The 24,756-nt window shown below is 46.6% G+C and overlaps 1 protein-coding gene across 2 annotated transcripts in view; it reads left to right on the top strand.

The window, feature by feature from the left end:
* The window catches only part of LOC119391025 (CUE domain-containing protein 1), a 166,035-nt gene extending 144,564 nt beyond the window's left edge, over nucleotides 1-21,471 (top strand). For both annotated transcript variants that reach the window (XM_037658729.2, XM_049415021.1), the window contains exon 10: nucleotides 17,170-21,471. In XM_037658729.2, the coding sequence (XP_037514657.1) occupies nucleotides 17,170-17,220 (51 nt within the window). In that variant the 3' untranslated portion in view covers nucleotides 17,221-21,471. The remainder of the gene's footprint in view (nucleotides 1-17,169) is intronic.
* The last annotated feature ends 3,285 nt before the right edge of the window (nucleotides 21,472-24,756 follow it).

The following is a 24,756-nucleotide window of genomic DNA, read 5'->3' on the forward strand; positions in this document are numbered from 1 at the left end:
CGAGATGAATTGCAGCTTTTCACGAAAACGTGCAGCCGTGGCACGCTGTCATTCAAATTTTGTCACTCCCATGTGATGGGTAGTTCCAGTCTGACGTGCAAAACAGTCGCGCTTCATGCGCGCCTTGTGCGATCAGTTTCGATTTCGCTCATGAAATTCAATGACGAATATCTCGAGCTGCGTAAAACTTTTGGGATGTCTGCAAAATAGGTATGCCATAAATTGGCATGTGCTACAACTTTGTAATATAAACACCTGCCCTCAAATCAGTAATTTAATAGTTAATGAGTTTTTGTTAATTAGTCGCAACAGTGTCATTTTAACTGCGGCAAAGTATTTCTGCCTCGACGTGGAGTTCGTGTGGGAAAATGGCAGGAGCCTTACTGTCATAGGATTTTTATAAAAAGATCTGTATTTTTTTAAAAGAACACCCTCTATAACGTTTGTCTACACCCTAATTGCATAATGCCTGCATGACTGCTAGAATTTCGATGGAAACAAATGCTTTCTCATAAATTATGAAGGCTCTATACAGGGGTTGGTTATAACCTGCACATTTCTCAATCACCTGATTGATAGTGTCAATATTGTCTATTGTCGAATAGCCTGTACGAAATCCTGCTTGGTCTTTTGGTTCATTCTAAAAGACAGGGCGTGCGCACGTGGAGACAAGAAAAAAGTCAAGACACCACAAACGCCAACTACCAACTGCAAAGGCACTCAACGGCGAAAAACAAAGGAGGCACGAAAACTTATCTGCGCATGCTCATGCAATAGGCGAACTTATCAATCTGGCACGCATGGGTGTCTACGTGAAAGATAACTGTTAAGGCACCTGATTTCTTTTTTATGCAAGTTAATTGACGGTTGACTCATGCATGCGCTACCACTAGTATCGATGTGCCATGCCTCAATCGTTATTTATTTATTTATTCAAAAATTCCTTACAGGCCCATTGAAGGGCATTGAGTAAGGGGGGCATCAGTATTTACAAAACAATAAAGAGGAATACAGACAAAAAGCAAGAAAAAAGAAAAAGAAATATTACAAACAGCAAGATGGAACAACGTTATACAATGCTAGAGTACAATGAAATCAGGTTATTACGGAATGTTTCACGATTAGCGATGGATACAATGTGATCAGGAAGATCGTTCCAATGTGCAATGGCTCGAGGTAGTGATGATGAGTTAAATGCCTGCGTGTGACCATGAATGCGCATGAAACTACGTGCGTTGTGAATGCGTCGGGATGTGCGCACAGGAGAATGAAGTGGCAAACAATGAAATTTATCACTATAAATGTACCTGTGAAACAGACATAAAAGAGCAATGGTGCGGCGTTCTTCCAGTGACTGAAATGCAAGGTCTTGTTTTATTAGTGTAATGCTTGAATGATAGTCGTAGTTGCCAGAGATGAATCTCGCTGCCCTATTCTGGACGGCTTCCAACATACGTACTAGGTAGTCTTGATATGGTGACCATGTGGATGCTGCATACTCTAGTTGTGGGCGAACATAAGTAATATATGATAATGCGCGCACGTTAGATGGAGCGCTGCGCAAGTTTCTGCGAAGATAACCAAGAGATTTAGAGGCTTTCGATGAAACAGCTGCTATATGCGTAGTCCAGGATAAATCCGATGAAAGGTGAACGCTGAGATACTTGTAGGATGGTGTAGCCGAAACCATGATGTTATTAATCGTATAGTGAAATGCTGAGTTAGTACGCTTTCGAGTGAACGAGAATAACTTACATTTAGAGGTATTAAGGGACATCTGCCAAGTTTCACACCAGCGGAAGGTTAGGTCAAGGTCATTTTGGAGTGCGGAATGATCATTAAAACATTTAATGTTGCGGTATATGACGCAATCGTCGGCGAACAACCTAACTGAGGATGAAAGGTTAGCGGGCAAATCATTAATGTATATTAAAAAAAGTAACGGACCTATTACACTGCCTTGGGGAACACCGGACGTGATGTCGCAAAGGTTAGATCAGACGTCGTTGACCACCGTAAATTGCTCACGCGAAGAGAGGAAGTTGCGTAGCCAAGACAGGGTTAATGAATCGATACAAAGTGCAGATAGTTTGGAAATTAAACGACAATGAGGGACAGTATCAAATGCCTTGGCGAAATCAAGGAAGAGGCAATCGGTTTGATCGTTAGTGTTCATATTAAAGTGAAGGTCAGTCGTGAATTCGAATAACTGAGTGTCACATGAGTAGCCTTTTCTGAAGCCATGCTGATTAAAGAAAAAAAAAGTTATCTGCTTCAAGGTGATCGTAGATATGTAAACCTCGTAACAATATGTTCAAGTAGTTTGCAGGACATGCATGTTAGTGAAATGGGTCGATAATTATGGGTCGAGTGCCTGTCACCGGACTTGAATACTACAGGAATTACCTTGCCAATCTTCCAATCTTTAGGCAGCTCACCTGATGATAAAGACTGGTTAAATATGAGACACAGGAAAAGGACTGGAAATATCAGTAGTGTTCTTCAGTATTTTAGAGTTAATGTTATCAATGCCTGATGAAGTAGAATCTTTAAGATTGGTGATGAGTTTCGCTATACCTTCGGCAGTGACGGTGATTGGAGCCATGAAAGGGAAAGGTTGATCTGGGACAAATGGCACATTGGAACAATCTTCCTGTGTAAAAACAGAGGCAAAATACTCATTGAAAGCAATCACGGAAGCTTCATGAGAAAGCGGAGTTTGTTCAGTATCGTGTATTGTAATGTGATTAGCAGACTTATTGTAGGGTGAAATTATTTGCCAGAACTTTTTTTGGGTTATTTTTGAGAAGTGAGGGCAAGTCCTGCGAGTAATATTTCTTCTTTGCTGCGCCTAAAGCTTTACAGTAGTCGTTTAGGCACACCTTGTATTTATCCCAGTAGCACAGAGAATCATTTCGTTTCGCGGTATTATATGAATGTTTCTTTTTATTTCGTAATGTTCGAAGATGTTTAGTAAACCAGGGGTTAGTTTTATCGTTGGATATAGTGATTAGCAGTACAAACTGGTCAACTAACTCTAATATTTTTTGTTTAAAAAGAATCCAGTTTTCGTTCACGGTCCGTGAGGCAAACGACGGCAGAAAAAGCTCGTGATAAAAATCTTCTAGCTCCGCGCTGAATTGATCAAAATTACCACGGTTATAATCCCGGATTCTTTTGTTCACTGAGCCTGTAAAAGTTACGGGTAGATTGATCTGGAAATTAAGGAGCTTGTGGTCGCTAAATCCTTCTATGTAAGTAATTGCGAGTGGTCTCTGGTGCATCAGTGAGAACAAGGTCCAGTATGTTAGTACCACGGGTGCATTGGTGTACAACTTGTGATAAGTTGTAGTCGAGAGTCAATTCGAGAAAATTTGATGAGACGCGACATGTGGTAGACATGGTAGACCAATCAATGAGCGGGTAATTGAAATCTCCAAAAAGGTATATTATGTCAGCTGGATAGAGTTGTGTAGCTCGCTCTATGTTATCACGTAGATCTTTGGGAAAAGAGAAATGAGCATCCAGTGGGCGATAACAGGATTCTATAAGTATTTTAGCGTAAGTTGTAACGCATGCAGTCCAAGTTATCTCTATAGAAGGGTTAGTATCAAGGGGAAATGATGACACTGTCTCTTTTACTGCTATTAACACGCCGCCTCCTCTTCTATCGATACGGTCACATCGATATATGTTATAGTTGTCCTTATCTGGGAACAGTTCTTCGTTGGTTACGTCGGGATGAAGCCAAGTCTCCGTGAGTATTAATATGTCTGCATCACTATCATCTAGGTAAGAACACAACTCATCCCTCTTGGGCAGTAAGCTTCGAATGTTAGTAAAAGACACAGACAAGGATGGAGACTTTAACTGACTCCGCTTACGCATGCGCGTGTTAGCCTCACGCTATCTCGTAGACAGCACAACTACGTTGTTAGAATTATCGAAAACGTAGGTGTCAGTGTCAATGCGAAGTTTATCAACTGATAGCTTAAAGGGTTTGTTTTGAGCCTTTGCGTATTCCAGAAGCTTTCGGCGAGCTTGTCGCGTTTTCGTAGAAAAATCTTCGCCAATATAAAAATTACTTCCCTTAAGCTTATGCATTTGACAGAATCAGCTCTTTGTCCTTGAAAAATGTAAACTTTGCAATAATTGGCCTTCGTCTATCCGTGTTAAATCTCCCCAGCCTGTTAGACGTGTTTCTTCATTTCTATGCCGGTAGAACACTGTGCATTCATCAAATTTTGGCGTGCACTTACACTTTCGACAATGTAAAGATAGATTAGAAGGTGGGCCTCCGGTAAGTGATCTTTTATGTTCCAGTAATCTTTGGTTACACAGCGGCCCGTCTGTCCTACGTAGAAGCGGCCACAACTAAAAGGAACCTTATACACCACACCTCTACGGCAGTCAGTGAATTTGTTGGTGTGTTTTACGAAACACTTGTTAGTCCGCTTCTTGTCTATTACTCACTCATTCTTCCTCTGCACAGTGGCACATGTCTTACCGAGCTTATTGGCAGCTGTAAAAACAACATTAACGCTCTATCTACCTCCCGCTTTCTTTGGCCTGTGAGATACACAATGAATGTAATGAAAAAGTTAAACAGGGGGTGGGTGCTCGAGCCAATGTTTTGACAAGTGGACTTGTCTTCTTCAACGCTGGCTGTGCAATGAATGTAAGGAATACCTATGACACGTTTTTTTTTCCCATTGCTTTCTGCAACCATGCATGGACTTAACATAATGGACTTCTTTAAACGTTCAGCGACAGTGGCCACTGCAACGCAAGGATAACCAACATCTAAAAGACGTGTAACCTGTGCATTAAAGCTGGCACTCATTTTGTGCTCGCATGACTTGGTGAGGGGAGACTGAAGTCATGACATGGCCAAACTGTTTTTTTGTAAGCTTAGAGTGCTTTGGACAAGAAGTTTAACAGTGGTTTTGAAGATCGAGGATGCCAGCATGCGTAGTTCGTGTGAAACGTTTAGGAAATGTCTAGAAATTGTATTCCACTATTCTGTGGTAATTCTTTAGTAAAATTCAGCCCTCCTCCATTTAGTTCAAATTTTTCGCTCACTGAGGTTACCACGGATTCAAAGTCCTCACCACTATAAAAAGTCAGGTAATCGTCCACATAACGAAAACCTAAGGCGCCTTCTAAACGTTTGTCAATCTTGCTAAGGTTTAAATCACTAAGAACCGGAGCAACCTTTTAACCATTACATATCCCTGATTTCTGCACATGAACACCTTCCTTCCAACCTACCAACGTCAAGTACATAGAAAGAATTTCTAGAAAAGCCCCCGTAGAAGGATCACATTGATCAGTGAAAACCGTTTCCTGCCCTTGTTCATTAATACGGTCATTAACACATTTTAACAATCCCTCATGCGGCAAAGAGTGATAAAGGTCTTCAATATCCATACTAAAAGCTTTACAACTGTCCGGGTTCTCCTCTGAGAGGAACTGAACTAGCGCCTGAGATTTATGCATACGGAAAGGGTCTCAATAACTCAAAAGAGGTTCTGCAAATAACTAGACAGAGCGAATTGCGAGGTGCCTTTCTCTGAAACAATTGATCGAAAAGGAATCTCACTTAAAAAAGCAGTTCCCTTTTTATACTAACTGGCTTCTTACGTTCCACTTCCTTCCGTTCCTTCCTCGAGACATTACCATCCTATGGTCATTGCATCATATGTTGCCAACCACTTCCACATCCTGCACGGTGCCAGGTTGTACGCACAGTATGAAGTCTTATTTCATTCTTGGTTTCGCTATTAGGGCTCCTTGCTGTTCACCCGTTTTTGGTATAAGGTATTCAAGGTCTGTAAATTATTCCTTTCTGCGAACTCTACTAATAACTCCCGTCTTGCATTTCTAGAACCAATCCCAATATATTCATCTACTGTCTGGTCTCCAGCCTGCTTCTTGCCTACCTTGGCATTGTGTCTTTACCTTTAATTGGTTGTCATGGCTGGATGTAGGTGTGTAGGCATGTAGCACCTTCATCTTGTATCTCTTTTTGAGTTTAATTGTGATACTTGCCACTCTCTCATTAATGCTATGGTATTCCTCTATGTTTCCAGCTATATTTTTATGGATAAGGAACCCCGATTGTCTTCCGTCAACTGAGCCACAATAGCATAGGACATTCTACAGCACTGTGTCTGTCCTCCTAACTTCAATTACATCCCATTCAACACCCTTTTATACTCGCCTCATTACATAGCGTTCTAGCGTTAAACCTTGCCAAGTTCAGATTCCAATGACGGCCTGTCCGGACCCAGAGATTCTTAGCGTTACAGGTCACTGCCGTGGTCAGCTGCTTCACAGCCTTTCGGAACTGAGGAGCCAGGGTCACTTGGTGTACTATTCATGCGGGACATGGTGGGACATAGTTTGGTGAGGGAGTGCATTATCGGCTGTGGTCACCAGTATGAGGCTGAACCCCGGGCTTTTTTATGCAATTCCATCAACACACGGATTTTTTTTGATGAAATGGAGAATCGCACGGCATTAGGATTTGAACCATGAACTTCTTGCATGCGAGGCTGATGCTCTACCTCCATGCTATCGCTGCATCCTCTACATGATGGTAGTGCTCAAAACAGGGGCCCCAGATATTCCAAAGCGATCCCAAAGCCTCCTCGGCTATTTCACCATGTGAGGTGTGGATTAAGCACGGTGTAAGAATATTCAGGTGTTGACACTGCACGCGCCGAAGCGGCCAGAAAATGTTCGGTCAGGGGTCCGTTAAGCGTAGCGCCATCTAATGGCTCGAGGCGGAGAGCGCCCGCGAGTAGCCGAACCACGGTGGTGCCGCGTGATTGCCGCCACGCTTGCCGTGCCCTCTCCTCCTAAACTCTCGATTTCGCCCCTCTACGGCGGCTCCGCCAAGCCAAACTGCGCACCAAGCAGACGACGCTCTCCGCCGCCCACGCGCCGACCTTTCGCTCTTTTTCGGTCTTCTGCTAAAAAGAATCACAAACGTTGACCGAAGTTGTTGCTACGGCAGTAACGAAAATAACAATGAAATAAACTGTCAATATGACTCTTACTGGAGCAATAATTTGCACCTCAGTCAGCTTGCAGACTAGGAGGAAAAAGAAATTTTATCCAGAAAAAAAAATTCAGGCAGTTATGGTCGGGACGTCAGTCCATGGCTACACTAGCACTCGCATTATATTTCCGCATAAGACCCATCCTTTCCCCATAAAGTGACATGAAGTGTTGTCCCTACCTTTCAGATTTTCCGGCCCACGTGCTAGCTTTATGAGTTCATTGAAGCCACAGGGAACCAGCGCTGGAGTTTCCGCGGTGTGGGCAGTGCCGCCCTGGCAGCGAAAGCGCGCATACTCCAGCCGCTCCCGTGGACGAGAGTGGCGACTGGTTGAGGCAATGCGGGCGCGTATCGCCGAAACAAAACTAAAGGATGCTGGTGGTACTGTTGCGCATTCAAGTGCCACAATATGTAGAAATGAGGGAGGATGTATCCTTCTATGCTTTTCCTTCTAAAACATATGAATAGGAACGGATGCGGCGTTGCATCCCAGCAGTCAGGCGAGCACAATATGTTCTGCTCTTGCTCTCCTGTCTAGTGGCGTCAGGCTGGTTTCTAAACCGAAATACGCGTGTCTGCTAGATTTATTCGATAGTGAGGGCCACCAGTGGAAACCGGGGCCAACGAGCAGAATTTAATCGGTGTTTTATCGTAAATAAAACTTACATATTATGCGGCATGCAGCATATGTAACAATCTTTTCATCTGACCGCCACCAAGCTCCTTTTGATGCCACCACGTGCAGTGAATATGATACGATAGGCAGGTAGTTTACATTATTTGCATGCAGTTACGCAGAAGGAAAGCTGTCTGTCTACGAGATGCATACGGGGGTACGTTCGCCGAAGCCACTGAACTGTTATGAGAAATACGCACGCGATGGGTGCCTGCGTTGAACTTCACTTGTGCTACAGACGGAGTTGTTGTCACCGACAAAGCAGCGGACTACTCGAAGCTTAGCTTTCTGGAGTCAGCCGATGCGGTAAAGCTCCTTTGTGCATTGGCTGCCGCAGCGAAGTGACATCGCAATTTATGCCTCGCTAGAAAAGCGGCAAATGTCTTGGATTTTTACTCGCTGTTTAATTTGCCTAACGTACTGTGTTAGTTTTTTTGCTTGCCTGTGTCTGCTTAGAATAAACGTGTTTGATCAACATCGACAATTGCTGGCGTTTTACGTACCAAACAAGGTATGATTATGAGGCACGCCGTAGTGTGGGAATCAGGATTAATTTTGACCACTTGGGGTTCTTTAACGTGCACATATAATTCTCAGTACGCGGGTGTTCTTTGTATTTCAACCCCATCGAAATACGGCCACCGTGGCCGGGAATCTATCCCGCGCCCTCGAGCATAACAGCGCGACACCATACATTCTATGCTAGCACGGTGGTTTGCTTGATCAACGTCCGCGTGCATACACACAGCGGGCTGGACATACATACCACGGCAGAAAAACATTGATGCACCTACTTCTTGCCTCTTACTTTTTTTTTTTACTGCAGTAGTGGGCAGTTGCTATTGACGCAGCACATATTCATCAATGGAGGCTTGTGAGCCTGCACTAGCTTACACAAATCCCAGGACGCAACCAGAAAATATTGACGACTGAGTCGCCACCACGGCACAGCACTTTCTCTTCGACGCCGTATGCACAGACGTAGTCTGCTTTGCGGGGCTTCTCTCCATCTTCCAGTGCTTTCCTGAGAAAGTAGCCTTCAGACAAAGTTATTTTTTTCTAAACCATAGAGCAGTATTACTGGCGCAATGGCTGCTCGAGCTGTTCGCGCCAAAATGAAGCACGGGAACGGCGCACGCGCGTGCGCTCACCGCGGTACAGTGCGGGCTGTGCGGCCGGTCGTCTGAGCGCTAGCGGCATGGCCTCTGAGATTAGCCGGCGGCGCGGAGGCCAGGCCAGCGGCTGAGTTATGTCGCGACTCCCCGCCAGGCGCCCTTTTTCGGCGCGCCACCTATCCAGCGCTGGTCTCCCAAAGCGCTGTTAAGACAGGGATCACAGAAAGAGGACAAGACATGCGATACAATGAACGTTACAAACCAGCTAGCCCAAAAGTTCGTTCTCTTAGCTTTGAACTTTGAAATTTACTATTATTATTAAACGAAATACAGTAAAACAAAAACATGTTAGCAACATCTGGATCCTTAGCAGAATGCTAGTATGGATCCATGCATATACATAGTTTTCATGTGACGTCACACCGTCGTCTGCTGGCGGTGTCCGCCATGTTGGAGAACAGCGACAAACGCGCGCGAGCATGCCCAAGCGTGCGCACAAGTGTTCATCGCTGTCTTCCTGCAGTCTGTCGGCGTGGTAGTAATTGATTTTGCTACTTGCGAGCTATCGAGTGTTTGAATGATGGCGCCTGTCAGGCGGAAGGAATTCTGCCCGTCATATTTTGCCGAGCTGGCGGGTCCGACGCGTGCACGTTATGAAGCGAAGATCAGCATGTGCGATGGAGTTGACCCCTACACGTTGTGCGCCGGTACTGACACGACGACGGACGTGGAGCTACTACCGGTTACGACGCATGCCGACATCGTGAACTATTTGGTGCTGTGGACGAACCACGTATCGCTCACCGAAATGAAAGCTTACAAGTCACTTGAGGCTCACAACTACTTCACCAGTGGCCGTGTGAGCGGCGTGACAGCAAAGCGGCTGCCCTCCAAGCGCGTCATCGTGTTGAGCGAGGTAAAGTTATTCAGCAGGCGTCTCTTGACTGAAGTGATCGTCTGCATCGACCATTTCAGGCGAAGGATGGTCAACCTCTGCCGGCTGAATGTTAGCTGCGTTCGCGGCTGTGGCCACCTCTTTTTTTTTTTTTTTTTGCCAGCCGATTTTTGGCGCGCTTGTACCGAGAAGTATTAACGCCCGGTGCTGTGCGGTTGCTGTATCCCAAGTGTTGGCTCGGCACCCAATCCGGGTTTGTGTTGTCCATTAGACTCGCTGGCTGTCCTGCAAATTACAAAACATCAACAGTGAAAACCTGGCGCGCTGTTGCATGTGAAATTGCGACTTCAGCGCGAAAACGGTCTCGTTACAAGCTGTTACGAACAGCGCAAAATTACAGAGGCACTCGCGATCATTAGCCCGATGTGAACGGCATTTTCAATGCACGGTACAAACAACACGCATCGAGCACGTTAAACTCAGCAGTTTGGTGCAGACAGTGACATTTTAACTCGGTTGCAGTACGCGCGGATCGCAGTCGAAGGTGCCCGTTAAGCAGCAGAAGATCCGGAACGGGCTCGAACGCGACCCGGAGAGCTCCAGATTTAAACCGCTGCACACACAGCGACGGCTGTGTTGCAGGCGATTGTAGCGGTGGCGTTAATTTTTTGAAGTTTTCGCTTCATCCTGTTTTGCTTACCTGAGATGAAACGCCGACCGCATACACGGAGGTAATCCAGGTTCTTGAGGCCCTTTCTGTTGATGCGAGCGAGCCAGAGACGACGACGCTGCTCCGACAACACTTTCGTGCGGTCGCATTGCCGAGTTATCACTTTCGGCAATCGGTAGAGCCCGGTTCTTGGCTCCAGGTCCATTTTCTGTGCGGCAGACGTGCTTCTCGCACTGCAGCCAGTCATCGCACCCATCGGCATTGTGACGCCGCGCTGTTACTGAACCCGCACAACGCGAAAATATCGGACCTGCACACGCACCCAACGATAACACCGCGCTAGCAGTTCACCATCATGGCGGCCACCTGCACGTGCGTTCTTTATCGCTTTTGCTGTATTCGGTTTTCGCCCACAAAGACTGTCAGCAACGCTCAGCGCGAACCGCGCCTCATTGTTCGAGAACCTTCGCGATCATTGTAGATCGTTTTGTTAAGATTGCGCGCAAGACGCGCACACTCGAGCTTATTCTAGAATTTGCACGACAGCCAGCGATAACGCTGGAATATTCGACGGCACATGTTTAAATACCGACGCGCTTCACCGCCTGTCAGTTGATCGACGGTCGACGCTCTGTTCGCCGCTATCAGTTTATTGCTGTAAGCTGGAGTTTCATTTTCCGGGCCACAAGTTCGGCCTAATAAAGAGTTTCATCTCGGATGTGCTGACTGCTGCCTTCGTCGACGTCACGACCACGTGACATCTGGTGGAGGTGCTGTTCCTTCATGATCCGGACGCCCCCGTCAAGTCGTGAACCCATCCCACAGCGCGGAGAAGACATTGCAGCCAGCTACGACCAGCGAGCTAGCCGTAGGCAACAAGGTCTACCACCGGAGTACGGGCCTCTACCTGACAAGACCAGGAATACCCCGCACCTCCACCAGATGTCACGTGGTCGTGACGTCGACGAAGGCAGCAGTCAGCACGTCCGAGATGAAATTCCTTATTAGGCCGAACTTGTGGCCGGGAAAATGAAACTCCCTTCAGGTCGCCTCGCACGGTGGAGCCTAAGACTTCAAGAGTTTGACATTACCGTCGTGTACAAGTCCGGAAGGAAACACTCAGACGCCGACTGCCTGTCTCGTGCCGCCGTCGACCCACCACCGCCCGACGACCCGGATGATGACAGCTTCTTGGGAGCCATAAGTGCCGACGACTTCGCCGAACGACAGCGAGCCGACCCGGGACTGAAGGGCCTTGTGGATTACCTCGAGGGCAGTACCACCGTTGTTCCGAAGGTATTCACGCGGGGACTGACGTCGTTTTTCTTGCGCAACGGTGTTCTCGTAAAGAAGAACTTCTCACCGCTTCGAGCCGATTGCCTTCTCGTGGTACCCTCGACATTGCGGCCAGAGGTCCTCCAGGCTCTCCACGACGACCCGACGTCTGGACACCTGGGTGTTTCTCGCACGCTAGCAAGAATACAGGAGAAGTACTACTGGCCGCGCCTTTCTACCGACGTCACCCGTTACGTAAAGACCTGCCGGGACTGTCAGCGACGCAAGACACCGCCCACTAGGCCAGCCGGACTTCTGCAGCCTATCGAGCCACCTAGACGGCCGTTCCAGCAAATCGGGATGGACTTACTGGGGCCGGTCCCGATATCCAATACCGGAAACAAGTGGATCGTCGTGGCAACTGACTACCTCACCCGCTACGCCGAGACAAAGGCCTTGCCCAAAGGCAGTGCCGCCGAGGTAGCCAAGTTCTTCGTGGAGCACATCGTCTTGCGTCATGGCGCCTCAGAGGTCCTCATCACAGACAGAGGTACCGCCTTTACTGCGGACCTAACTCAGGCGATCTTCAAATACAGCGAGACGAGCCACTGCCGCACCACCGCCTACCACCCGCAGACCAATGGCCTCACCGAGCGTCTGAATAAGACCATCGCCGACATGCTGGCCATGTACGTCGACGTCGAACACAAGACATGGGACGCCATCCTTCCGTACGTGACCTTCGCGTACAACACGGCCGTACAAGAAACGACACAGATGACGCCATACAAGTTGGTCTACGGACGGAGCCCGGCTATGACGCTCGACGCCATGTTACCAAACGTGACCGACGAGGAAAACATTGACGTGACCACCTACCTACAGCGCGCCGAAGAAGCACGACAGCTCGCCCGCCTACGGATCAAGAACCAGCAGACGACTGACAGCCGCCACTACAACCTTCGACGACGCCATATGGAATACCAACCCGGTGACCGTGTATGGGTATGGACGCCAATACGCCGACGGGGACTTAGTGAGAAGCTTCTTCGACGATACTTCGGACCGTACAGGGTACTTCGACGCCTCGGCGCCCTCGACTACGAGGTTGTCCCTGACGGCATTACGAACTCTCAGCGGCGCCGTGCACGACCTGAAGTCGTTCATGTCGTGCGCCTCAAGCCATATTACGCGCGTTAGTGAATCTGAGGACTGTACTTTTGCTTATTGTTTATTGTACTTTCTTGCTTTATTCCTGTTGTTTATTGTTGCATGTATTGGCCACCCACCCCTCCCCGTGTTCTGTTTGAAGCATCGGGACGATGCTTTTTCAGAGGGGGGCATTGCCACGTGCGTTTCTTTATCGCTTTTGCTGTATTCGGTTTTCGCCCACAAAGACTGTCAGCAACGCTCAGCGCGAACCGTGCCTCATTGTTCGAGAACCTTCGCGATCATTGTAGATCGTTTTGTTAAGATTGCGCGCAAGACGCGCACACTCGAGCTTATTCTAGAATTTGCACGACAGCCAGCGATAACGCTGGAATATTCGACGGCACATGTTTAAATACCGACGCGCTTCACCGCCTGTCAGTTGATCGACGGTCGACGCTCTGTTCGCCGCTATCAGTTTATTGCTGTAAGCTGGAGTTTCATTTTCCCGGCCACAAGTTCGGCCTAATAAAGAGTTTCATCTCGGACGTGCTGACTGCTGCCTTCGTCGACGTCACGACCACGTGACAATATATAGCATACATGAAGTACAGGCAGGAGACAGGAGAGCAGGATTTATACAATGAACGACAATTTAGCTTAAGATACAGATCATTTTGAAAAACATATAACTTATGCACAGATAAAGAACACATTGAAAAACATATAACTTATACACAACAGTTGAACAGGTTTTGGTTTGCATACTGAACATAATAATACATCTAATATTTCTATACATCTGATTAATAGCATTCCTGCTCAGCATACAAAACATTAGTTAGTTTATCATGTCACTTTTTAATACTAAACATATAAGTAGTCTAGTACAGTTCCTTGTAATGATGTTTGAGCATGAAAATGAAAGCATTGTGTTGTTTCACTTGAACTGGTAGGTTATTCCACAATGATGTGCCAACACTATAAAGTCGCCTTTTGCCATAAACATTTTTAACCAGTGGTTTTAGGAAAGTTACCGCAATCACAGGCTCTTGTTTGCAATTGTGATGGCATAAAAAGGGAGAGGGACATTGCTTGTTAGAGACTTGTACACCATTATTGTTGTTTCATAGTTTATGACTAGTTGTAGAGGCATGACTTGGTACTTAGTAATGAAAGAGTGGTTTAGATGAGGCCATGTAGTTTGCGTTTGATATAAAACGGATAGCACGTTTTTGCAGAACTATAAGTGGCTTTAGGTATGAATGGTATGTATGGCCTCAAGATTCAATACAGTATGAGAGTTGGCTGTGAAATATGGCAAAGTAAATTGTTCTCAAAGTTGCTACATCGAAGTAGTGGCGACATTTGAAAAGCGTAAAGCGTGAAAAAGACATGAAAAAGTATGGCTCCCTGTGGGGTGCCTCTGTTTTTGCAGTCGAAAGTTTCAGGCGCATCCGAGTCTGTTTGTGAGAAATGATTGAACATATTCGCATCGGCGTACGCGGACATCGCTAAGTTCTCGTGCAGTGTAGCACCACGGTTTTGTGCGGCAGCGTCCATGGCTTCGTCGCCCAAAGCAGGGACCCAACGAAGCGGTGCTGGCGACTTGAAAATTTTCTGCCTCCCCAACGCTTTCGTTCGTAATGGCGTGAGTAACTCTCAAAAGGCGAAAGAAATTCGTTATTTCAGACTAAAGTGAAAAGTGTACCAGGCTTCAGGATTCGTTAAGTCGAAAATACCTTGTGCAGGGTGTGAATGTCGTGAACGCGAATCGATCGGGCTGCACTCAAAGCCCACTCAAGTTCTGCTGGCGCGCTTTTGTTGTTTCATCTGTTCAAAGCATTCATTCTGTAGGCATTAGCGTTCGGTCTGTCCTCAGAATAGCACGGTGCCACTGCTCCAGATGATCCGTGTCGGACGGTGCTTTGAAGAGAGGCACACGCTCCGCGCAAGTCCGATAGCCAGCACGGCAGTTCGATACGAAGCACGTCCTACCCGTTGCAAACACCTCTCAGCAGTCAGTTGCCACCTTCGTCGATACAAGAGCGTAAAACCATCGTGCATAAAACGCACACGAACAAAAATACCTGGCTTCAAAACAGCGCGGCTGCACATGCCAGCAAAAGGCACATTATCAGCAGCATGCGCGTTGCTGTGGAGATGACTGCCCCGCTTTTCGTAGCGCCCTCCAAGGAGGTGCCGATGAAACTGCAAGTCAACTGATAAGCACCCGAACATTATCTGGCCGTGCGTGGATTGCGGTTTTCTATGCATTGGGGGAAGAGTGTCAGCACCTGAGTATATTCTTACACCATGGGATTAAGTGATGCTCATGAACATGCACCTAAATCTAAGTGCTGTCGTGCCTTTGGGCCCTTCTCTGCAGCATGCACGCTGGAAACCCTTTGAAGCAGGCGCCAGAATAGCACACGCTGCATTAGCCATCCGCGTTCGACGTGTCAGCATTGGTAAAAAGCTGCACGGGGGCAGCCCAGACGGACTCTGGCCGATAAGAAGGCAGCAGAGATGAGACGGGGGGTTTTTTTTGGCCAGGGCGTTGTGAAGGTGGTTGCGCGATGCATCAAGCATTTCCTCCGTGAGTGCTGGATATTGGGGAGAAAAACGTGGGGTTCGGAGCATCCGCTAAAGCAAGTCATTCGTTGGCTCTCCATTTCAATTTGTGTGCGAAGTTGTTTGCATATCGGCCTTTATTTTTCCGTGTTGCATGTTTTCTTGTTGATCGCATGCCTGCGGTGATTTCCCTGTTTTGGTAACTTTGGTCTTTATACGCGTTTGTGCTTCGCTGTGTTGGCGTTGAAGGGATTGTGAGATTTTGTTGTGCCGTGAGTTAAAGCAGTCCTTGTTCCTAGCATTGCTGGCTCTTTGTCATACTGACTGCGGCTCACAGACCCCCCTGAGTGGAAGCAGAGGCGGCCTTTCCTCGTGTAGTTTTTCTTCCTTTCCGTGCTACGGGGACTGCATCCCTGAGGAACCTACCCCAGTCGGCCCATTTCCGACGTCGCTCATATTTCAGTGCTTTTGCATTCCTGGCAAAGTTACTTCTCGCAAAGGTGAAAACCCTACTGACCTAAAGTCCAGTACAATGCCAATGAAGTGAAACAGGACGCATCCGCACCAGATATGTCTGGCATCGTCGCACAGCTGACCATGTTGCTCGAACAATAGGCACAGGTTACCCCAGCAGACAGTTATCACTTGTAGCTGGCCATGCCTACATACGAGGGGCACACGAACAAGAAATCGGTTGCCAACTTTTTGCAAGAATTCCAAGATTATCGCACTATGCAAGCCCTCACAGATGATACTCTTCTGCAATGCCTTCTGCCCACCACCCTTTTTGGGTCCGCCTCACGTTGGTGCCGTCACCAAAGTTGGTCCCACTTTGACCGGCTATTCTGCACAGAAATTCTTCCCCCCAACTACGTTGTTCACACGATAGATGAACTTCGCAGCTGTATGCAAGCGAAGAATGGAAGCCTCTAAGAATATATACGGTCCTTACAAGAGCTTTACGAACACGCTGACCCCTCTGGATCTGAAGTGGAAAGAGTGAGTCAGGCAGTCCCATCCGTGTTTCCAGGTGTACTTAAAAGGCCAGTTCGTTCTCTTCACTTGATGACATCACTGAAGCAGCGGGTGATATTCGGGCCGCGATGTTAGCGGAGCTTACGTACCAACTTCCGCCTCCACCCGAAGCCTCCCTCGAGTCGTCTTGTGCGTGGCATGGTCATTCCAACCCAAACAGGACTCCGATGGCCCCATCAAGGGCTCTGGGCCTATTCAGTCACCACAACCTTACTGCCCCGGCCACTTTCCAGTCAACGACCCAGGAATTTGGGACACCTATACGGGGCGCCTGGACCCAAGGCCAGCTCGTAGCGGCCGCCGCCCATTCTAGTGCTGGAGGCACTTGCAGGAACCCGCCGGCATGCTTCCAGTGTGGAGGTTGGGGCCGCTACAAGAGCCAGTGCTACAAGAGCTACAAGAACCCAACACTTTCATTATACAGACTTGGTGACTACACAATCTGGTGCTGAGCATAAGGTCGTGTGTTGGATGCGCTGTTGCATTAGGCTGAATGCAGAAAGAAAAAGCTTCTGTGCTGCACTTTATATTCGCGTGTGAATGATGACAGGTTGCAAAAGTCAAGTGAACGCCCTCCACCAGTGCATGTCTCAGTCAGTGCATTTTAAAGGGGAGCCTTACCGATCAGTGTTTGATCAACATTACCTTGTTTTCCCATAGTATTTGTTCAGTGTTGTGTATTTTCCACTGACCTTAGTCATGTGTTAATTGCAGCCAACCAAGGGTTGTCCTGGAACCTCTCCAGTGAGTGGGGACAGCCGGTGACTGTCCCTACGAAAGTTCAACTGTGATGCCCCACGCTGTACTTTGCCCCGTCAGCATGGCTTGCACCAGCATCTCCCGTCTGCAGCAGCCACAAGAGGAAGCGATGTTGGTTAGCTAAGTTAATAAGGCTACACTGATGGGCGAAGGAAATGCGCTCGCAGTGTTCCATTTCTTCATCCTCATCTGTTGTGCTGCCCTTAACTTATTTGTATACTGCACGAGCAACAACACGCTGCAGGAATTAGCCACGACATGAATTCAGTGCAAACCGCTGAGGTGTGGTAAGAAGATGGGTGCATGATGAATGCTAAGAAACACAAGCACATGCACCAACACCTGCATTTTGGCATCTAGCCTCACACCTATTTTCCTGCCACACCTGTTTTCATTTACGTGATTTACGTTGATCACCTCGCCAAGATTCAGAGAAGGCAGCAAGCTGGTCTTCATTGGAGATACTTTTAGAGCAGAGCAGGCAAGGATTGAGGAACAGCACTGGTGAGAGCTTCTTTCGATCTTGCTTTGTTTAAGTTTTCCACAATGCTGTCTAAAGGGTGCTGTCTAAAGGGTGTTTTAAAACATGACTGAGGAAGTGCAGCTTCTTTTTTTTACATATATATGTCCCCATAAAAATTTTGCTTCTGTCTTAGTGCATTATGCATTTCAGCTTGCCCCCCTCGAATTGAAACATAAAGAAGACATAGCTGTGTGAGTGCTATACTTTCATGTAACCTGTGCAAAGTGAGGCATTCATAATCCACATAAAATATAATGTACACCACTATGTTTGGTTATCACACGTTCAAAACATGGCAGCCATGATGTGTCTGCAGTGTCTACCAACGTTTATAGATACTTTTTCAGTTTCCGAACTACCCGCTTCCGAAGGCCTGCGGGGAGCAGGCAGCCGGCTGCAGTTCCCGCCACCGCGGCGCTGCAGTCCAACTTTGTGCCAACTAAACGAGGGTCGTCTGCTACAGCTAGGTGCGGTGTGCAGCGTTTATCCGACGATTTCAGGTTAAGAAAGAGCCCTGCCGCGCAACTTCTCGTTTTAGGCACGAGGAGTACAACTTCGGGCCTAGATACCCGAGCTATGTCTTTCCGGGACCTCGGTAAAAACAGTAGTTCGTGTTAGTTACACGTGCACTCGTAGATTAAATAGCCGTATACTGCCCTGTAATTTCTCGTTATTTCAGACACTAGAAGCAAAATTCGGAGTTCAGCTGTATGAGCTACATCTTAAAAGCCTCGGTAAATGCCACGACTCATCCTGTTTTCTGCTAATAGTTATTTAAAAGCTGGTTTCGCGAGTCGTAGCATTCGGATCTTCGACGCTCTGCACATTAGCTCAGCGTGCACTGCCCTAAAGCAAGTTGAAACTGAGCCCTTGCTGTAAGGTACGACCCTCGTTGAAAATCCCATTGAAACAACATTATTTTTCTTTTCAGGTGACATAAACCAGTGGACTTTCTTTTTTTCAAGTATTCAGATTTCTAGATGTCTGTCAGTGGATAACATTTAGAATCGTTCAAGCAAAAAATGCAAATATTGCAAATTTTTTTCGTTATTCCTTGCTGTTTCATATTGTTTCCCTTATGTATATCCTCACTCCCCTCTGTAATGCCCTTGGGCCCTGAGGGTACAATAAATAAATAAAGACATAGGAAAACAAATTTATTGACACAAGAACACTTGCCACGATCATACACTATTTCACTAAGATATCGCGTTTAGCTTACGAAATGGAAAATGCATGTGTAATGCATACTTTTCACGAGCATTCGAATTTCACACAAGTTTAGCTTTTTTTCTTTCCCTCTGCGCTTTGATAGCACTGTCGTTGTCTTGGCACTTTTGTCTTGCAAAAAAATGCATCCGGGTTACAATGTATACGTGAATCAACTCTGCAGTAAATTCACTGTAGTGTTGTTTGCAACCAACAAAGCCTTTCTGGGTAAGTTCATCTAAGACTCTCCAAAAGAGGTCACCAAAGGAATCATTCTTCGATTCCTGGCTGACGATGTGCTCCACACTGCTAACACATTCGAAAAGGTTCTTGGAGGGGTAAACAAGGCTGCCTCTCACATAATCTCTCTCCAACACCAACAGGGCTTCAGAAGGAAGTGAATCTTGCACACCTACTGCTTCTTTCTTACATTCAGTGCAATGTGTGGCTTTGAGGACTTTGCGAACTACATGGCCAGCTAAATAGTACAGTGCTCTCTTTGCTGGTAGAGGGACGCTGTAGACATGGTCTTCAGGTCTGTTGCTGCACTCCCTTAGGGGTATGGACGTCAAACGCCTCCACACCTCTTCCTCGAGGCTTTTCTTTTTCTGCAGGGCTTCGCGGCGTTTTTCCCCCGAGACTCTCAAACGTGCTCATCTGTGCCTGCCTGGCCAGCTTTGCAGTTTCCTGTGGTGTTTGATGGGAGTGTGAGAAAAGGCGGAACAGCAGCTGACTACATTTGGCCACGGTGGGGTGATCTTCGTCGCCTCCAAAGGACGAGGCCAAAAAAACGCTGCAAGAATCAAAACACATTCCTAATGAATTTTGCGACAAATAGCATGGCAAGCTCTTGCTTTACCTCAAGTGGGTCCTGGTTGAGGCTTGCAGTAAGGACGTAGTTCACACCCTGGCCCAGCAAAGTCAGTAAGTGACAAAACAGACATCAGTGTCACGCGCAAAGACTCCATGGTTTGCCTTGATGCAAATAGCTTCACATTGCCTCCGCTTGATTCATCATTTCCAGGAAACACTCGAGAAACTGCAAAGAACATCACGATGAAAGTGGCAAGTGCATTCGTAGCAAGGAACACACAAGCAAAAGCAGAAACATATTATGCCACAGGTATGCGTATTGCAGGCTAGCGTGGTGAAAAATAACACTTTTAGAACCAGTAGTATAGCAGAAACCCAGTTATTACAAGCCCGCTTCGCCATAAAGTGACGGAAGCAATGTATTTTTCAGTAAACAGTGAATTTACGTGCACAGCATACCTTTATCTTTCGAGAGCCTTTTCTTATTCCAGCTGCAGGAATTTTGCAATTCAGAATGTCAAAAAGGTCATTCAAAAGCAATGTGAACTCCTGTGTTCCAGCACTGTCGGTGAATCCTGGTGGTACACCTTCAAGCCGATTGAAACACTGCGGCTGAAAAGCTGCAAGAAAATAACAACATTGCCAGAATATTAATTATAAAAGGTACAAAAGCTTAAAATGCTTTAGCAGCCCATTCATAGCAAAAAAAACAGGGTTTTTGCACATGTGATATTTATGCAACGTTAAGATAATTGCTCGACTTAGCAAGGTGTCAAAGCGTCTGTAGTAGGGCACCAAAGTGAACAGAGGCAGCCAGTGAGCTGTTACGACACCTGGGTGGCTAGGCGGACACACATTGTCTGAAGCTTCTGTGGCTTAACACGATATTCAGTTAGCTTTGGCACAACTTTGATGGCTGCTTTCTTCTCGGCCTCGAAAAGCCGGTCATAATGCTGGTAATTTGCTTGGTGGTCTCCTAGCTGTAATAGAAGAATGGCATATAAAGTGATTGCATTACTTATCCGTAACCTAAAACTATGACTGCTGTGTCAGTAACAGTGAGGTTTACTCACCTGTCCAAGTTTGTGTTTCATCATATGGTTCCTAATACACTTGATTATGTGAGGCACATCACATATGAAGTGAAGGAATGTGCCTTGTGGAAGGCATGGGTGTGCCATTTTGCATTCCCAGATGAGTCCACATTGACTTGTTGTTTCTGGCACCATCACTGATCACTGCCAGAACTTTGGCCCCATGTTCATGCAATTGTAGCACAGAGTTTATCACAACTTTAGCTAAAACCCACCCGGGTGCTGCTCCTTTCGCAGCGAAAGTAGCGATAGGCTGCACCCACGATGCAAACGTTGGGTTGAACATGACCACTAAAACATGGTCCGCAAGCATGTTGCGGTCTACTTGACAAAGATCACCATAATCAACAAATCCATCAAACTTGTAGGCAGCTCGATTATATTCAGTTCCTTCACACAACTTGATCTCATCAATAATCAAACAACCATACGTGTGGTGGTCCGGCTTCCCAGCCATATGATTCCTAATGCTTTCAAGAGCAAACTTATTTAGGCCATAGTCACATGGAAGGCCCCTCAAGAGCTGGACAAGACGACTTGGACTAGGAAGAGGGAGGACCTTCATTTCCAATAGCTTCCTGTAACACTTCGGGCTTGTGAGCCTCAGCAGCAAACAAACCATGAGCCAATCTGTTGTGCATCTATACCCATTGGGTGATTTTGCTGCTTGTTGCATGATGGATGTACGAATAGACACTTTCTGAACTTCAGGTAAATCTTGAACTAGACCATCCAGAGTTGCTGAGGATGCAGTCTTCAACTTTTCACTCAGCTGGCGTATTTCAAGTTTTTTCCGTTCTCGAGCGGCGGTAGCACGGATCAAGCGTTTCCTCAATACGCCGGTTGCAATCTGCACCTTCTTCTTGGGTTTTGTTGACATTCTTTTTGTCAGTGTTCTCGATAAAATGATACAGGCAGCACATCTACTTCTGTCAGCATCAGTCAAGCCTGCACAGTCCTTGTGATGAATATTTCTTGGCGACACATTTTCTCCTTTCGCTGTGCCAACAGGCAGACAACCGAGGCAAGGCTGTAAAGAGCGCACAATATGCACGACCGCCTCTACGTCTTTGAGTGACCGCAGTGGTGTATTGAAAGGCAACTTATTCAGCAATTTACCACTCGCCAAAACCACATAGGTCAAATCCTCGCGGATGACAGTGCTCTTGAGGATGCAGTAGATGTCTTCTTTGAATTCTGCATTATAGAAAACGATTACCGGACGTTTTCCCGGCTCTTCAGGGACCGCCGAACTCCAGTTGCGGGGAAGCTGAAGTGCAGCACTTTTTCTCACTAGGTCAGAAAAACTGAAGTCCTCTGAAGGAGCGGGTACCTGTTGAGGAGATTCTTCCAGCAGATCGCAAGGCAGCTGTACAGTTTGTTGAGGTAGTACAGGTACCCTTTTCTTCGGCAACCTTCGTCTTTTGCGGCTGCATGACAAGTACACTGGCAGGTTCGGAAATAAACGAGGAACTACATCACTCCTCAGTGCCCATGCACCACGGTCGATTTCGACTACTTCTCCATTTATGGTATACTTATGTGTCTTCAGTATGTCACCTTCTTGAAAGTGAAGATCGCATACCTTGCACGTCTTCCCCAAAGTTTTGTCCGCGCGTGGAATTGACCTTTGCCACTTCTGCAGTAACAATGGGTCCGACGGCGGAGAGAAAAAGTGGCGTTTCTGGGGGTTTTTTCTATACCCGCTGGTGCACCCGGGCACAAAACACGTCGGCATGATGAGGTCTACAGCATCACGCACAGGATATCAGAAGGTCCACATGTACACATGTGCTCGGTGCGTCCACACGTGGTTAACGCTTGGATCGATGTCAACAATCGGAGAGTCCTACGTCGTGGATGTCCGAGTGTCTACGTGAGTGTCGACGTCGAATTCTCTTCAGAAGACTGTGAAAGCATGCCACGCGCACAGAGGGCGACGAGGCCTACACTCAGATTAAAAAAAAAACGGCACCACCGAACACCAACACAGAACGCACACGACTGCGACGGCAGGGAAGCGAGCGGAGTGTGGAGAGCGGCTGTTTACTTGGCGCAAAGTTGGACTGCAGCGCCCCCACACTCCCTAGGAGCAAATCGCGCCCGCCTCGAAAGGAGGAGTTTGGAAACTAAAAAAGTATCTATAAACGTTGGTGTCTACAGCACCACCAAGGCTTTTGAGATTAGTTTGCCATTAAATGTGGGAGCAAAAGCTTTTTTTCATATTATTGGAACTTTGATAATATTGAGGACGCCCCAAGAAAGATACCAGTTCAATGCGCTCCTCCCTCAGTGAAATCTTTACAAGTTTTTGCTGTTTAAGTGCTGCAATCATGGATGAGCCCCTGTATAGCGCGAAAAAGAGCATGGCATCAAAGACTGGTTTGTCCTCGTTCCATTCCAAGTTGAGTGCATCGCCCCAAAGAACACCCTTCCCATATGGGGTAGAAAAAGCAGTAGCTATTGCTCTCTTAGAGGATTTCTGCAAACACTATTTACGCGCTACAAAGTTGTTTGTGCATTTGTTTTCACACTTTTGTTGTGTGCAGCTAATCTGGATAAAGCAAACTTAGTTTATACGTAGGCAACAATGGGATGAGCGAATACAATGCACTAAGAACCCTGGTGCAAACTTGTTCAATGCAGGGAAGAAGCAAAAAACACATTTCTTTTGCATCGTGTGTTTTGCTTGTGCCCTGTAATGCCGTGCTGCTTGGCATATGGGTTTTGAAAGAAGTGGCTTTCAGTTAAGAAGCCATCCTCTCAGTGACGAATAAAACTGAACTGCTATTCATAACTAAGAGCACTCAAGATTTTTCCAAGTAAACGGCAGCTTCAGAGATACTAAAGTTATTTACATTTGTGGAATTTTCCCAATTTCTCAAAAAGTGCAGTTTGGCAGCATGTTTAGGCATACTATTTGAATATTTTGTCCACGGTAGACCAGAAGATAGAGCTGGCAAAACAAGCAAAGTCAGAAACGCAGTTGTAGTGTCCTAATGTAGTGCCAAATTAAGGTAAACAGCTTGTTTCACCTGTCACAGATGGCATGACTGTTTCATTGCAGCGAAATGAAGGTTTGTCTTTTGTTTTTCTTATGGCAGCACCACTGATTATCCTGTGCAAGACATACAAAGTGAGGGTGATCAACTGGGCGTGTTGGTATTGCATGAGTCGAAATATTAGGGAGTCTCCCTTTCCGTCCGTGTCCACGTCGCGCCTAATATTTTGAAACATACAAAGTACTACAACAAACAAGCCTGATATTGAGTTGCATGCACCTTGAAATGTGAGCTCTGTGCAAAAGTTGGCATAGATTAACTATTGGCTCAGATGAGAAGCACAATTTCTGCTCAACGCTTCCATATGCACGACATTCAGTACAAGTGCTCCCTGCCTGCACCACAAGTTGAGTGAGCTGCAACATCTCATCACTGTCAGGCTTGAAGGCTAGTTCCTTCTCAGTGGTTTGTTGTAGTATCTCACTTGGACACTACTATTTTGCTCATGATAAAGGCAAGCCAAACTTAACAAGTCATTGCCGGTTTCTGAAATTTTTCACTGCTAATGGGCCATACACTGTGCTGAGATTTAAACATTGTGTATGTAATATGGTGTAGTTGAAAAGCTACTTCAAATGCTCTCTGAGGTCTTTTTTTTTTTATTGCCTTTGCTTAGGTTAGAAAAAAAAAAAATGGAAACATGTATGCAACTGCAGTGAACACAACTTTCCAAGGAGCTTTATTTAAGATTTTATGTGAATTCGCTTGTTTTTCAGTGCTTGCTTCTTCATCTACACAAAACTGAAAATCACGGATCACTGACAGCACTCGTACTTAACAGCAAAGCTCAAGGCATCAGATTGTGGTATAAAGTAAGACCTGGTGTTCATGAAAGGCTTTT

This window comes from Rhipicephalus sanguineus, chromosome 4, assembly GCF_013339695.2.
Source record: "Rhipicephalus sanguineus isolate Rsan-2018 chromosome 4, BIME_Rsan_1.4, whole genome shotgun sequence".
NCBI classification, from domain to species: domain Eukaryota; kingdom Metazoa; phylum Arthropoda; class Arachnida; order Ixodida; family Ixodidae; genus Rhipicephalus; species Rhipicephalus sanguineus.